Here is a 16,445-nt window from a genome sequence, read left to right on the forward strand (position 1 = left end):
GGACAAATCATCGGGATTGGACGTAAGGTCGGAAGGTTGTTTGAACTCGAGAATCTTCATATTCCTCCTGTGCCAAATCTCGGTGCTGCTTCTTCTCCATCTACCCTTCACTTATGGCATAAATGTCTTGCCCACAGCTCCTTAGGAAAATTGCGTCCTCTTGTGTTTCAGGGTGTTTTGGGTCATGTTCCTAATGAGTCTTTTGATTGTATTTTTTGTCAAACTGCCAAACAACCTGCTTTATCTTTTCCCAATAATTCCTCTCTTGCTTGCTCTTCTTTTGATCTTATCCACTCTGATATTTGGGGCCCCGCTCCTACTGCTTCTATGGGAGGAGCTCGATACTTTGTCATTTTCATTGATGATTATTCACGCTTTACTTGGGTTTATTTGATGACTAATCGCCATGAGTTACTTCAGATTTGTATTAACTTTGCCACTATGATTAAAACTTAGTTTTTCAAGGTCATTAAGGTTTTTTGACGCGACAATGCTATGGAACAAAATGGACGAGTTGAATGCAAACACCGTCACATTCTTGACTCTGTTCGTGCAATATTTCTTTCTTCTTCGTGTCCTAAGTGTATTTGGGGTGAAGCTGTTCTTACTGCTGTTCATGTTATCAATAGACTTCATTCTTTTGTTCTTGGTAACGTTACTCCCTTTGAGCGTCTTTATCATACCTCTCCAGATTACAGTTCTCTTCGAATTTTCGGTTGTGTCTGTTTTGTTCTTCTTCAGCCTCATAAACATAGTAAACTTGAACCTAGGGCTCGTATGTGTTGTTTCCTTGGTTATGGCACTGAACACAAGGGTTATTGTTGTTGGAATCCTCTCTCTAAACATATTCGTATATCTCGTCATGTTGTCTTTTGGGAGCATCATATGTTTTCTCGGTTCTCCTCCATTGAGTCTATTCCTCCTACTCAGTCACCTTTTTTCACTAACCCCAATGTTGATGATCTTTTTCCTAGTGATGATTCTACAGGTTCTATCTCGAGTCACCCTCTACAACCTCCTGTTCTTCCGCATTCTCCATCTCCCGATGATTTCAGACCGGTCGACAATCCTGCTCCTACCGGCATGCCTCCTCCTTCCACTCGTTCTTCTAGGGTAAGAAATCCACCTTCTCATCTTCTTGATTGTCATTATTTTTCTACTATTCTTTATCAACATGAACCTAATTCATTTAGAGAAGCCTCCACAAATCCAAATTGACAATAAACAATGCAGAAAGAAATATAGGCACTTGAAAAAGCACACACTTGGGATTTGGTTGATCCTCCTTCTAATCAAGAAGTTGTGGGAAGTAGATGAATATACAAGATCAAGACTCGCTCTAATGGTTCTATTGACCATTATAAGGCATGATTGGTTGCTCAAGGTTGTACGCAAGAGTATGGTATTAACTATGAAAAGACTTTTGCTCCTGTTAATTACTCGTCTCACATCTGTTCGAGCTCTTGCCATTGCTGCGGTCAAAAAATGGTCTCTCAGTCAGATGGACGTGAAGAATGCATTTCTTAATGGAGATTTAAAAAAGAAGGTCTATATGAGACCCCCTTGGGGTTATCCTTGTCCTTCTAGCAAAGTTTGTCTCATTCATAAGGTACTTTATGGTCTTAAGCAAGCTCCTCACGAATGGTTTGACAAGTTCAGCACCACTATATGCAATATCGGTTTCACTTGCAGTCCTCATGAGAATGCTCTCTTTATTCATAAAAGTGAACGTGGAGTTGTTCTTCTACTTTTGTATGTTGATGACATGATCATTACCAGAGATGATGTTGATGGTATCTCTGATCTCAAATCCTCCCTTCACAATATTTTTGAGATAAAAGATCTTGGTTCTCTCAGTTATTTTCTTGGTCTCGAGGTCATATCTATAGATGATGGTATCTATCTCTCTCAAGCTAAGTATGCTTTGGATCTTCTTGCTCGAGCCCATATAATAGATAGTCGCATTGAGTCTACTTCTCTTGAGCCTAATGTTTGTTTTACTCCAATGGATGGCACTATTTTGGATAATCCTACTCTTTGTCGACAATTATTTGGATGACTAGTCTATTTAATTGTCACCCGACCAGACATTGCCTATCCGATTCATGTTCTTAGTCAGTTCTTGTCAGCTCTTCATACTACTCACTATGCGGCAGTTCTTTGCATTCTTTGCTACATCAAAGGCACCCTATTTCATGGCCTTTATTTTTTTGCACATTTATTTTTATCCCTTCAGGCGTACTCAGATGCTGATTGGGCTGGTGATCCCACTAATCGTCGTTCTACAACTAGTTATTGTTTGTTTCTTGGCGACTCTCTCATTTTCTAGAGAGCTAAAAAGCAAATGTTCACTACTCGATCAAGCACAGAAGCTGAATACCGTGCTCTCGCTGACACCACTACTGAGGTTGTCTCGATTCGTTGGCTTCTCGAAGACTTGGGTGCACCGTAGTCGTCTCCAACTGATGCTTTTTGTGACAACCACAGTGATATTCAGATTGCTCATAATGATGTGTTTCATGAATGTACCAAACATATTGAGATTGATTGTCACTTTGTTCGGCAACGCATCCTTATTGATGTTGTTCGTCTCATCGCTGTTAGAACACTGGATCAGACTGCTGATATCTTCATGAAGACTCATCATCCGACTCGTTTTCGGACTCTGGTATCCAAACTCAAGATGATATCCTTAGCTCCCACTTGAGTTTGAGGGGGGATGTTAGAGAATAAATTAGAATCAATATTAGATCAATTAGTATCATTTATATTTATATAGCATATCTGTATATTAATTATAGGATTGTATACTTTTATTACTCTGATTTTTCTAGCACCTATATATATCCCTTGTACATTGTACTTTTTTACAACCTGAATTGACACTTTTTCATATTATTCTCTTGTTTCTAACAAAAATAATATATAAAATTAGAAATAAATATACAAAACATAAATATATACTAATATAAATTTTAAAAATTTATATATTTAAAGGACAAAACTAACTAAAATTTTATAATTCTATACTTAAATAAAAAAGAAAATAATCAAATATAAAGATTTATATATGTATAAAACTAATAATATTATATATTTTATTTTTTAGAATAATAAATAATACCCAAAAATAAAAAATTATTAGTTTAATTATATCTTTGTAAATTTTTTATTTAAAAAATAATTGTATTTTATATCTTTTAATTTTTAATATAAATTTAGTTAAATTAGATATATTATATTATTAACTTAAAGATAAGTATAATTAATCGTATAAAAAATTAAGAAAACTTAGAGAACGTTTGCTATTATTTACGGATTCAAAAACTAGTTCGCTAAAATTTTCGCTTTTTAAGCTCATCACTCATAAAGGGAGATTTTTAATTTTGATATGGAGGGGTTGATGGAGTATAGCAACGATATTGGGGTTTATGGTGTTTCACCGAGATGTGACGGCTGTATAGAAGTAATCGGACGGACCGATTAGGAGGACGGAAATCGGACGGACCGATTTCACGACGCAGAAAATGCACAAATCGGTGGGTCCGATTTGAGTACCCTGTCCACGCGTCACACATGCAGATGGCTTCCTTGGTTGGCTCGTGACTCTATATCCAAAAGGCGATTGTTTCCCCCCTCCTAGCAGTATCTCTTTCAATCTCGTATCCCTCTCTTCATGCTCCCAACCCCACCACTTTCCTCATTCTTCACCATTGTTGGACCACAACAAACTTTCAAAAAAATTTAAAGAAAATGCCAAGAAGACCAAAAATTAAAGAAGTAAATCAACCAGAACTTCATATTGTTAATTATCTTGGGCATCCAAATTATGTAAGTTTTTATTTTTTAATAATCTGATTTAATAATAATAATAGTGATAATATTAGATTTTATTAGCAATATATATTATAATGGCACTAAGTAGAGATTAATCATGTATGTGTGTATGATTTTATTGTTAGGTGGTTAGAAATAGAAATTAAAATAGGAATTAATCATGTATGTATGTATGTATGATATGGTAAGTTCTACTGTTAAATTGGATTTTTCTTATGGTTATTGGTTAAAATAAAATGAAAGAATGAATGAATGTGATGAATGTAAAGAATGAATGAATGAAAGAAGAAGGAGAATGAGATCTGTACATATTAGATTAGAGTAGATATTGATATATTGTTGTTATTATTAGTATTAGTAATTGAGTTTAATAAATTATTATGATTAATAATAAAAATTTAATAAATTATTTTATTTATGATCATTAATAATTAAATTTTAATTCAGTAAAATTTAGACAATAAATTAGTAATAACTAAAGTTAGATTAGGAAATTAGTATGCTGTGTTATGAGGAATAATACATGTATCAGAAGTTTCTCCCTCCACTATGGCAAATGCAATAGGTACGATGTTGTTATTACCATCTTGTGAGACTGCAACCAATAAACAACCCTTGTTTTTTCCATACAAATGAGTTTTGTCTATCTGCACCACTGGCTTGCAGTGTCTGAAGGCCCTTATACAAGGGTAATAACTCCAAAAGACTCTATGTAGTACACGTATATCAGGAACCAAATCATCCCCCTGGTAAGCAAGCATTGTTTCAAAGTAAACCACTGCTGATGGATCCTTGTGACACATGACCTCAAACCATATGGGCAAAGCTTCATACGATACTTCCCAACCTCCGAAAATTGATTCCACCGCCTGCTGCTTTGCTAACCAAGCCTTGCGATAACTGATGGTGTAGTTAAACTTTGACTGGACTTCAGCAATGACTGATTTCACCTTTATAGACGGGTTAACCTCTACCAACGGCTTAATTACTTCTGCAACTGTCTTGGAATCCAGCTTCGAATGGTCTTGAGAAATAGTAGACCTGGTACAAGTGTGACTTCCATTGTACCTCCTTATCTTCCAACAGTACTTCTTCTGCATTTTGGTAATCCTGATCAACCAGTCACAACCATTGTCATATTCTGTACATTTGGCATAGAATGTCATCGGTTCCGACTCATATACCCGATAGTCTACACCTCTCCGGATGGTATAATCTTTCATTGCCTTAATTACTGCCTCTCTTGAACTGAATTCCATCCCACTGCGAACTCACCATCCGCCACAACAGGAAGCGCTCCATACATCAAAAGTAATAAATCCTTTAATATGAACTCAGTAATAAATCATTTATTACAACTCAATTAATAAACACACTTTACTATGTAAGATCATAATAGTATTTTTTTTTCGCTATTCTATATACGTAAAGAACAACTAAATATAATTCATAACAAAGAACTATTAATTAATAAAAAAATCAAATGCTATGATCACAAATGACTATCCACATATCACATATATTACTCATCTGACTTATTAATCTGCTACTTCAGAGTTTCACATAGCTATCTAGCTTTACGCACCTGCATTCATATATTGCGAAAACTCCAGTGCGTGCATAGCCTCCAAATCCAATGACTGCATGAAAGAAGGCTCCTGAAACGGATGTGGGTTTGCTAGTGCATTTGCAACTTCCGCCACATCTGCATTCATGGTGCCGCCAGCTTCATCTTCATCTTCACCTAGACCAACGATCTCATAGTTACTTTCAAATTCATCCTCGCTTTCACTATTATAATCTTCCAATTCAATGTTACGGTCCGCTTCAGATTGTTCAAACTCAATATACAACTCGATGCACGACATTCGGTGGCAATTTTCCATATACATTGAAAATATTTCATGCATACTCGCTTCTTCCGTCACGTACTTGGTCTGAAATTGAACGAACCCACCAAACACGGACAAAAGGATACCTGTACAAAATACACGATACTCTCCTAGATCTTTGAGAATCCATCTTCTCACAAATCACACCTTTCAATTCCTCAAATGACAATGTGAACGGAATAACAACATCTAATGGATTTTCACACACAAATTGAACTCCCTCATATGTTTGCGATAAAATCTGCCCGTAACAATAAATCTTCAACACAACTCTATCATCCATAACAGTATACGTACTTGACTATTCTCAATCTCACTTAAATTTATTCTACAAGAATGAAGGAGAAGAATGAGAGAAGAGGAAGAACATCAGCTGAGACCGGCGATGAAGAAATGGGGCTTCTGTGATTTTTTTCCATTTTATGTATGCACTTACAGGCAAATCGGACGGACCGACCGCGTGCTATCATTTTGAATTTTTTGCGCATCACAAATCGCTGGGTCCGATTGGTGCACTCCCAGATTAAAAAAAATATTTGGCCACCAGAAATCGGTGGGTCCGATTACTGCACTCTTCGTTTTAAAAAATTGGACACCCAGAAATTGGTGGGTCCGATTTCATGCAAACTAAATTTCTCCCTTCACACAAATCGGTGGGTCCGATTTGTGTTCCTTCCTCTCTCTGCTTGAAATCGGTCGGACCGATTTCTTCCCCTCCCCCCCTCCCAGATTTCTAAAAGCAACGCCGTCATAACAGTATAATTCACCCCTAATGATCATAACCCAGCATAACTCACACCACTAAATCATATAAAAAAAATCAGCCTCATAGAGGAGGTATGAGATCATAAAGCCAGAAAAAAATATTTTTTTTTTCAAAAAAAATACTTACTTGTCGTCGTAGTATTTTTGCAGCTATACGCACCACCTAAAAAAGTCCAAGCTCTCATATTTCTTGATTATCCCGAAGATATCCGAGTTATACCTCATTTGAAGTGATTTGGTAACAATAAAACTAATTTTAAGAAATATGAACGATAAATAAACTTTTAAATAATTTAAAAATATGGTAAAAGTAAAAAATATTATGTTATTTTATAAATAACAAATAATTTTTATATTTAACAAATAATTTGTCCATTTTATTTGAATTTTATGTAAATATTTAGATAACTATTTAGAAGATGCATAAAAAAATCGGAGCGAGATTCAATCTCTAATTTTTTTTTAAAAAAAATTTAAACATTTGGGTCATTCACATAAAAAGGTTGAAAAATATTCGCTTCGTATAAAATTATTAAATTTTAAAAATAAAAATATTTTTTTATTAATTCTTATAAAAAAATCATATCAAAATATGATCTTTAAATTTTTTTTTAAAAATATATATTTAATATTTTATTATATTTTGTAATATTTTTAAATATTTTAAAAATTTATTTATCATTTGTATTTTTTTAGTTTTTTTTTGTCAGTAATATATACTTTTAATTTTGGATACCATTGTTAGTTTATTCATTTTTTTGTCTCTAACTAATAGATTGTTGCATGTACAATGCGAGATTTGACTCAATACTTAATTAAACGGACTAGTGAACTAATCGCTAAACCAACCCAACTTGGTTAATAAAATCTTTGTTATTCACCTAATTAGTAATTATAATCTTCACCAAATAAATTTTCTTACATATACATGTCTTCTTAAAACAAGTTTTTTTTCGTTCAACAAACAGCTTTTCGTTTTGGGCTGTACCTTTTCTTTGTCAGTGATTTCTCGATTGGGCCTATCGGGGCCAATAGTGGGTTTAGTAAGGCACGTGCGGGAACAGAAGCTTCTGGGTCCGTCGGAGACAGTTTCTGAACGGAGAGATCTGCATTCGGAATTCTGAATTTTGCAGTAGGGTTTGGGTTTTGTTTGCACTACCTCTCTCGATCCTTACAATTAGCAATGTCTTCTCCCGCTGAGTAATTTTCTCTTCTTCTTGTTCTTCTTCTTTAATTATTGTTTTTCAGAACTATCATCGAGTAACTGAACTAATATTGACACCGGAATTTTCCATTTATAATTGCATTTGGACGATTATATATGCAATTTTGATCGGTAAATCGGCAATTTGTTCCGATCAGTTTGTTTATCTAATAAAATTGAATGATTCAATTCATTTTTTCAGGTGGTATCACTCGCTTCCACCCATAAGCAAGGCTTATGGCACTGCTTGTGTGTTCGCTACCGCAGCTTATCATCTCGGATTGTATCGTCTGCCTTACATTGCATTAATATACGAAGACGTCTTCTATAGGTTTCAGGTCAGAGTTCCACTCCATCGTTTGTAATACCGAAATTGGAATATTCTATTGTTGCATTCATGCCTTTGATGTCTAGAGAATGTGATCAATAGCACCTCCTATCTTATTTATGTTCCGATACTTGTGGAGAAAGAGGTTTGGCATTGGTGCTGCAGTACATTATTGTATTAGGTAGCAACAGTTTGAGATGAGGACATGAAAATTGCCTTGATATGTGAGTTGTTGGTCAATAAGTAGTCCAGTCGGAGTCTTACCATTGAAATTGATAAGCAACTTGATTTTACTAAGTTCTAACATGCTTCTTAGATGCTTGTCTGATAACTTTATTGTTTTGTTTTCCTTCTTTGCTAGAATCAAACTATTTAATGAACTTGTGTAACACCATATTTTTTAAGGTCTGGAGGCTGGTCACAAACTTCTTTTTCCTTGGACCGTTCTCTATCAATTTTGGGATTCGTCTCTTAATGATGTAAGTAGTTAAATAATTTGGTTCAGTGCACAACCATGGTTTTATACTTTCCAGTATATAACAAGTGGGTGATTGAATCTCATTAAAATATAAAATAATTCCCATAATCTACAGAGCAAGGTATGGTGTCCAACTTGAGAAGGGACCATTTGAAAGGCGGACTGCTGATTTCTTGTGGATGATGATATTTGGAGCCTTGGTGCTATTGGTATGTGGGATGTTTTATGTATCTGTTTTCATTTTCTGCTACATGTGGTGCTTGAATATTGAAAGTGTTGCAGCTTTATTTTGTAGAAGGTACAATATAAAGCTATAGAAAGAAAAGATGACAAACTATGATCGATCTAATTTATTTTGATCTGTCTTCCACATATTAGTCACTCGGTCCCCCATGTCTTAAAGTATAAACTATGCATGATCTGGCCTTAACAAGTAAGGAATGATTAGAATTGTTTGGAAATGGCCAGTGTTAACTGAAACATGGGTAGGAATTTTACAATATGACATTAGGTACTTGATGGTTGAAGATTTATTGAAGGCTAGGGGATCAGAGATTCTGAAGCATGTTGGATAGGATTTTTAATGAAGAGTTATACTTGCTATAGAAAAGTAACAATATGTTTGAGTGGAAAAGAGAATTAGCGCCCGTTTAGATAAATTCATAAGTTACTTTTTTTAACTTTTAACTTATGAAAAGGTATAGTATTAATGTCTGGTACAATTTTCAAAATCAAATTGCAACTTTCTAAAAAGCTATTTTAGTGCTTATAGAGAAGTTAAAAAAAAATGACTTCTCATAATAAAAAACTTTTTATCACTCTTCTCTTAAAATAAGCACTTTTAGAACTAAAAAACCAAACATAAAATAACTTATTTATAAGTTACTTTTAATATAAACATTTATTATTTAAGCTATTTTTTCAAAAGGAGCTTAATTAGAGTTTATAAAAACCTATAGGAAATGTAAATTTTAGTGAAATGATAATTATAAGAGTGCTGCTGTCTTCGGTGCACTAAGATGTTGTGTTTAATTGTTGTAAAATTGTATAAGCTACCTTCCCAACTTTGCCTCTGATGGACTCATTATTCTTTTTAATCTTATTTCCTGGACAGTCTTTGTCTGCCATCCCCTTTCTTTGGGACCCTTTTTTGGCAGTATCACTTGTTTTTATGCTCGTTTATGTTTGGAGTAGAGAATTCCCAAATGCCCAAATCAACATATATGGACTTGTTCAACTTAAGGTAATCTTTCGAATTTCAATCTTGTGTAATGTGTCCTTATTTTTGCTCAGCACTTAAGTGGAGCTGTATGAAAAATAATTTGATTTTTTGTTGGAATAATATCATTGAATTCTTTTCCAGGCTTTCTATCTTCCATGGGCGATGCTTGCTTTGGATGTCATATTTGGTTCCCCTCTTACAGCTGATCTGTTAGGTATCATTGCAGGACATCTGTATTATTTCTTGACAGTGCTGCATCCACTAGCAAGTGGAAAGTACATTTTAAAGACTCCTGCCTGGGTGTATCCTTTATGATCTTCTGTTTGCTAATGTGTTAGGCGTTAAGCATATGACTTTTTCATTTAAAGCATTTTTAATTTTGGACTGATTTGATGCTTAATCAGTCTGATACTGCTATGAAAGCTGAAACCATCAAAGGGTGCCTTATCCTTCTTACCCCACCTGCATTCCCATTATTAATGTTTACAAATTCTCTCTTCCAGATCAAAACATACCCTTAGGCGGCGTTTGTTTACAGGCACGGGACATTGAGTCAGGAACATAAAATTGTATTTGGCAGATAAAACATAGACATAGACATTGTGTACAGAGACATTGAATTAGTGAATTTTGTATCCAACCTGACAGAAAGGACACAAAGGACACAGAGACACTAACAAAAGATACAATTTATTTTTTATTTCATTATTCTTGTTAATTTTTCATAATTATATTTTTTATTATTATATTTTTCTTGTCAATTTTTTTGAAAAAAAAAAAAGAGAATAAATTGGACTTTCATAATTTGTTCTAGTTTATCACCAAACAAAATATAAGAACACTAATTTTTGTGTCTCTGTCCTTTGTGTCTTGTTCTCAGTGTCTTGTCCTGTTCTCAAAATCAAACGCCGCCTTAGTTCCTTATACTGTCTCTGACATATAAAGAAAGGCCTATAACGAGCGTGGTTAAATAGTTAATAAGCTCTTATGAATCTATTTTAGCTTCCAAGACATGAAATGTAGGCACAATCTGTAAGGTTGTTTCTTGGGTTTTCTTAATTGTTATTTTTCAGAGATAAATTGGTTGCGAGAAGGAGAATAGGAGCACCAGTGGCACGACCTATGAGCCGTGGCCAGCCTGTTAATAATACTCCACAAGACAGTAGTTCAGGGGTTGCTTTCAGGGGAAGATCCTATCGACTTGGTGGATAGATAGATGATGAGAGAAATCAAAAGGGGATGGTTTCTACTAACCAATAGTTTCATCTGCCCTTTATTGGTTGGTACACCTCTGACGATTGGAGCTAATCATCCGTTTGGAGTTCTAGTTTGGAGCAGTGTGTGTATCAACCATGACAGTCCATTAAAAGCAAACTTTTTTTCCTTTTTGTGGTGGGCATCCTTATAATTGTGCTCTTCCGAGCTTTTAACATGTACGAAAGGAAAGTTCATGAATTTAGTTTACAAATGTTTATTAGTTGTCCTTTTCTTTCCAGATATGTATCTCTTTTCTCCTTTTCTCGCAGTTTCAATTTCTTAAGTGGACCTTCCCCTGAATAATGAAAATTTAAATATGATATTTAAATTAAAACTAAACCGGGTTTTAGTAACGTTGAAATTTGTTGAACGATCGATTCTCTTATTTTTTTTTGTGCTAACCTCCTCGGCTAAATGTTCTCCTTTTCTTGAATTTGGAACTTGGAAGCCTCTTTTGGAGAAAAGTAGCTTGCAGATGAGGTTTGGCACAAATTGTAGATTTGTTGGGTCTCCATGAAGCTGCACCTGAGTTCAAAACATGGGTTGTAGTGGAATATACGAACCCATTTATTTTTATCTTTTGAATGTAAAAGAACTAATCGTGCACATTGCATTTGAGATTTAATTTGGTACTGAGAGTAGAAGGATGTGTTCCAGGATCAAATCTAAATTCAGGATGCATGAAAAAATTAACTCGAATACTTGAAGGTTGAAACTCCGCGTCAAGAAAAAATCTCAAAAGACCCGATCCTTATATGTATTTAATCTATATTTTTAATATTATATATATATATATATATATATATATATATATATATATGATTTTAATTATTTAAAATTTTATATTTATTTTTTATATATAATTTTGATGTAGGATATAAATAAAAAATTTATAATTTATTGATAGATAAACAATATATAAAATTATTTTTAAATATTTTTTAAAATATATAAGTTATAATTTATTGATATAAAATTATAAATTATGTTCTTATTATTTGAGCCAACTCGTGAGTTTGAGCCAGCTCGTGAGCTTTCGGAGAGCCGAGTTTGAGTTTAAGAAATAGGTTCGATTGTTAATGAATCGAGCCGTGAGCCAAGCTCAATTTTTGTGAGCGGAGCTTGAGCTTATTCCAGCTCGACTCAGCTTGGTTCACTTCCAGCCCTAGGCAAGGAGAATTGAAGTTTGTGTCTAAGATTAAAGGTTTTTTGGGCGCCATTAAATTAATTAAAGAGTAAAGTATCGTTTTTGTCCCCAACGTTTGGGGTGAGTCCTATTTGTGTCCCTAACGTTTAAATCGTCCTATTTGTATCCCTAACGTTTATAAAAGTGATTCAATGTTATCCTACTATCAATTATACTAACAAATCAGATTATATTTTCAATTATTCTCACTTGAATGTATTCATTCTCAATTAGGTCTCATTTGGATGTGTTCGATTTTAATATTATACCCACTATTTGTGTTTAGATTCAATTATGTCCCTAGAAAAGTGAATTATGTAAATGTTGTAGGAATTAGTTTCAACATTTGATGAGCTATTTTTCGGAGTGGATCATCAATTCTATCCCAGACATTTGTATTCTAACTTCAAGAAGAGATTTTTAAAATTCAAACTAAAGCGTTCATGATGTGTAATTGACGGCAGGATAACATTGAATCACTTTTACAAACGTTAGGGATACAAATAAGACGATTTAAACGTTAGAGATACAAATAGGATTTACCCCAAACGTTGGGGACAAAAACGATACTTTACTCTTAATTAAAAAAAGATTTTTTTATTTTTTAATATATTTATTAAATTTTTAGTATTAAAAAATTAAAATAATATTTTTTTGAAAAGTTATAATTTATATTTTTTATTTTTTTAAAAAATATTTTTTATATAATAAATAAATAAGTATTTTTATATTATTATGTCTAAATATAATGGATAAATAAAAAAATATTTTTATACGAGATATCCAAACATAAAATTATTTTTACTTTTTTATAAAATTTAAAAAAAATTAACTCAAAAAAAATATTTTTTAAAAAACGCACTCAAACATCTCCAATAAACATTTATTCAACAAGTTTGATTTATGAAACTGAGTTAAACCCCAAAATGATCCCTGAGATTGACGTTATGCACTAAAATCGTCTCTGAGATTCCAATTGTACTAATTACGCCCCTGAGATTGACAAAAGTGCACCATATTAGTTCCTGACCCATTTTCCATTAACGACGTGATGGCATATCTTGATGACGTGAACTGTAAGTGACACGTGTCACTCTATAATTTGACCACGTGTAATGATATGATGATGTGGTGACCTGTGACACGTGATATGCTGATGTGGATGGTTGTACCACGTGTTACAATGTTATTTGGCCACGTGTCCGTTTGTGTCATGTGTTACAACAATATTCATCCACGTGTCATCCATTATGTCATCATTGTACATGCACCAAATTAGTCCCTCACTTTGCATTAAGTGATTCATTTTATTCCCTGAAATTGAATGCCGTGCATCAAACTAGTCCTTTCACCAGTTTTTTCTCCTTTTTTCTATAAATTCAAAATTCTCAATATTTTTTAATACATTAATTTCAAATTCTATTTTTTCACATGTTAATCAAATAAAAGTGCTTTTATAAAATATTTTTTCTCTAGCGAATACCTAACCGCCGACTTGAAGTTGACGTGAAGCCGTAAAGGCATTTAAAGCACCTTTACTACCATCTCCGACCTCTTTTAGTGCTTTTATAAAATATTTTTTCTCTTGCGGATACCCCTAACCGCTGTTTTGGAGTTAACGTGAAGGCATTTCAAACTTCCCTCATTACCATCTTCGACCTCTTTCGTCTAGACTATAGAGGTCAGAGATGATAGTGAGGGTGTTTGAAGTGCCTTCAATCTAGCTCATTTGCACATAACAAAAACGTGTATTTCATAACAAAGAAAGATGTTTATTTTAATTATTGATTTCTTATTAAAAATACATGTTTTTTTATGGAAAAAAATGTGTCTAATCAATCGTATAATTATTTTTTTATAATAACATACTTATATATTACAAAATTTACCAATGTTAAATTATTAAAAAATTATATAATTAAAACTAAAATCTTAAAACATTTTATGAAAGCACTTGTATTTAAACGATATATGAAAAAATAGAAATGAAATTAGTGTATCCAAGATATTAAAAATTTTAAATTTAAAAAAAATGAGAAAAAAATGGTGAAGGGACTAGTTTGGTGCACGACATTCAATTTCAGGAACTAAAATGAATCACTTAATGCAAAGTGAGGGACTAATTTGGTGCATCTACAATGATGACATAATGGACGACACATGTACGAATACTGTTGCAACACGTGACACAAACAGACACGTGGCCAAATAACAATGTGACACGTTTGCATAACCATCCACATCAGCATGCCACGTGTCACTGGTCACCACATCATCATATCATTACACGTGGTTAAATCATGGAGTGACACGTATCACTTACAGTCCACGTCATCAAGCCATGTCATCACGTTGTTAATAGAAAATGAGTCAAGGACTAATATGGTGCACTTTCTCAATCTCAAGGAATATAATTGCTGCAATTGAAATCTCAAAAACGATTTTAGTGCACGACGCTAATCTTAAGGATCATTTTGATATTTAACTCATGGAAACTATAACCAAACAAAAGTTATTTTAAAAAAGATTACAAGTGTAATGTAGTGGCCTATATATATGACCAATTCTCAACTAGAAATAAGGGATATATCTACCACTGAATAAAGAATATTATTTGAGATAATGCTATAGAATCCTTTTAGTTTATTGTATGCGAATATTAATATCCACTAAATAGTGCAATGGATGTGTCGATGATTCATATTAACGAATTAATTTTGATATCATATATTTTGACTTTTGGTGTGGAAGTGAATGGTACTGGTGATAAAGGTAAACGTAAGAAGCGATGGAAAAGTAATTGTGTGTGTCTGATTTAATTAAGGATCTGGAATGGAACGTATTTCGGGAGAGAATGGGTCCTAAAATGAAGGAGAGCCTTAACTGAGTCTCATCCTTTTTTATTTAACAAGTAATTTCATTGCATTATTCAAAAGCTCACATCGCACACATTCATTCATTCGTTCATTCACTGATTCATTCATTCATTCACATATCCAACACCCAAAAGTAGTTATCAAAACCGCAACCATAGAGTCCCAGAGGATGTCTTGGCAAACCTACGTGGACGAGCACTTGATGTGCGATATTGATGGCTCAGGCCAGCACCTCACCGCAGCCGCCATCATCGGCCATGACGGTTCTGTCTGGGCCCAGAGCGCAAACTTCCCTCAGGTAGCAAGGTCCACACTCATATGAATATATAACTAACTTTGAATAAATAATATCCATAATAAGTGATTATATGAATAATGCATGGCAGGCAAAGAGTCAAGAGATAGCCGACATAATGAAGGATTTCGAAGAACCAGGGCATCTGGCGCCAACAGGGTTGCACATTGCTGGAACCAAATACATGGTGATCCAGGGTGAGCCAGGTGCTGTGATTCGCGGCAAGAAAGGATCTGGAGGGATCACCATTAAGAAAACCGGTCAAGCTCTTGTTTTTGGAATCTATGAGGAGCCTGTAACTCCTGGTCAGTGCAACATGGTCGTTGAGAGGTTGGGCGATTACCTCTCTGATCAGGGTCTCTAGAAGACCTCCCTCCTACTATAATTACTATTGTTTCATCATTTCTTTCTTTGCTGCTACATTTTTCCCTTTTTTTTTCTTATCAACCCTAAATTAAATTGGGAGTTGTTACGTTACACAGTACAATAATATGTCATAATTAAATTAAACATTTTTGCATATTTTAATTAACACGTATAAGTTGCTGCTTCTACCACCTTCTCATGATCTATTAAAATGGACAACGATGTTCCCACATTTTTCAGAAGTGGAACATGTGCCTATCTATGATGGTCCATCGTGATGTGATGATTTCTTCCTTTTCGAGTTTGGGATTTCAATCCAAGTAAAGTCGTTAAGTCAGATCTTGTACGGTATGAGGCTGGCAAATAAATTACGCTTTCCACAGAAATGAAATGAAAATGCAGAAACAATTGATTCTTTATTCAAGTTATTGTGTTGATTTGACAATTTGAGAGCGACGCAATTAACCTCCAGCTTCAATTTTGTGCTGATGATTAGATAGCATTTGAATCAACGTATAAACAATATATGCTTCAACAAATAATTAGCGATGATGTCCCAAAAAAAAGGGAATAAAAACGAAAATGAGGAAACGGGAGAAGATACTAAATGCTAACGACTAAATAATAATTTCAATCCATAAAAAATTGAGGAACTCATAAATTTATCAACGAAAAAATAAAACTGACGTTGTACTTTTAAATAATAAATTTTGATTCTTGACTTAACCCAAATTTTTAA

General features: G+C 33.8%; 3 protein-coding genes across 3 annotated transcripts; 2 read left to right on the plus strand and 1 right to left on the minus strand.

Annotated features, from left to right (window-relative positions):
* Positions 1–4,331: 4,331 nt before the first annotated feature.
* LOC112733467 (uncharacterized) lies at positions 4,332–5,096 on the minus strand. Its single transcript, XM_025782427.1, has one exon. The coding sequence runs from the start codon at positions 5,094–5,096 to the stop codon at positions 4,332–4,334; it is 765 nt and encodes a 254-aa protein (XP_025638212.1).
* Positions 5,097–7,432: 2,336 nt separating this feature from the next.
* LOC112738019 (derlin-1) lies at positions 7,433–11,221 on the plus strand. The gene is made up of 7 exons (XM_025788241.3): positions 7,433–7,694; positions 7,901–8,036; positions 8,432–8,505; positions 8,620–8,713; positions 9,619–9,747; positions 9,868–10,028; positions 10,800–11,221. The coding sequence occupies exons 1-7, from the start codon at positions 7,678–7,680 to the stop codon at positions 10,936–10,938; spliced, it is 750 nt and encodes a 249-aa protein (XP_025644026.1). The 5' UTR covers positions 7,433–7,677; the 3' UTR covers positions 10,939–11,221.
* A 3,746-nt stretch (positions 11,222–14,967) lies between these two features.
* LOC112738020 (profilin-like) lies at positions 14,968–15,894 on the plus strand. Its single transcript, XM_025788242.3, has 2 exons — positions 14,968–15,343; positions 15,432–15,894. Exons 1-2 carry the CDS (start codon positions 15,215–15,217, stop codon positions 15,702–15,704), a joined length of 402 nt encoding a protein of 133 aa, XP_025644027.1. The 5' UTR covers positions 14,968–15,214; the 3' UTR covers positions 15,705–15,894.
* Positions 15,895–16,445: the final 551 nt, after the last annotated feature.

This window comes from Arachis hypogaea, chromosome 13 (genome assembly GCF_003086295.3).
Source record: "Arachis hypogaea cultivar Tifrunner chromosome 13, arahy.Tifrunner.gnm2.J5K5, whole genome shotgun sequence".
Taxonomy (NCBI): Eukaryota; Viridiplantae; Streptophyta; class Magnoliopsida; order Fabales; family Fabaceae; genus Arachis; species Arachis hypogaea.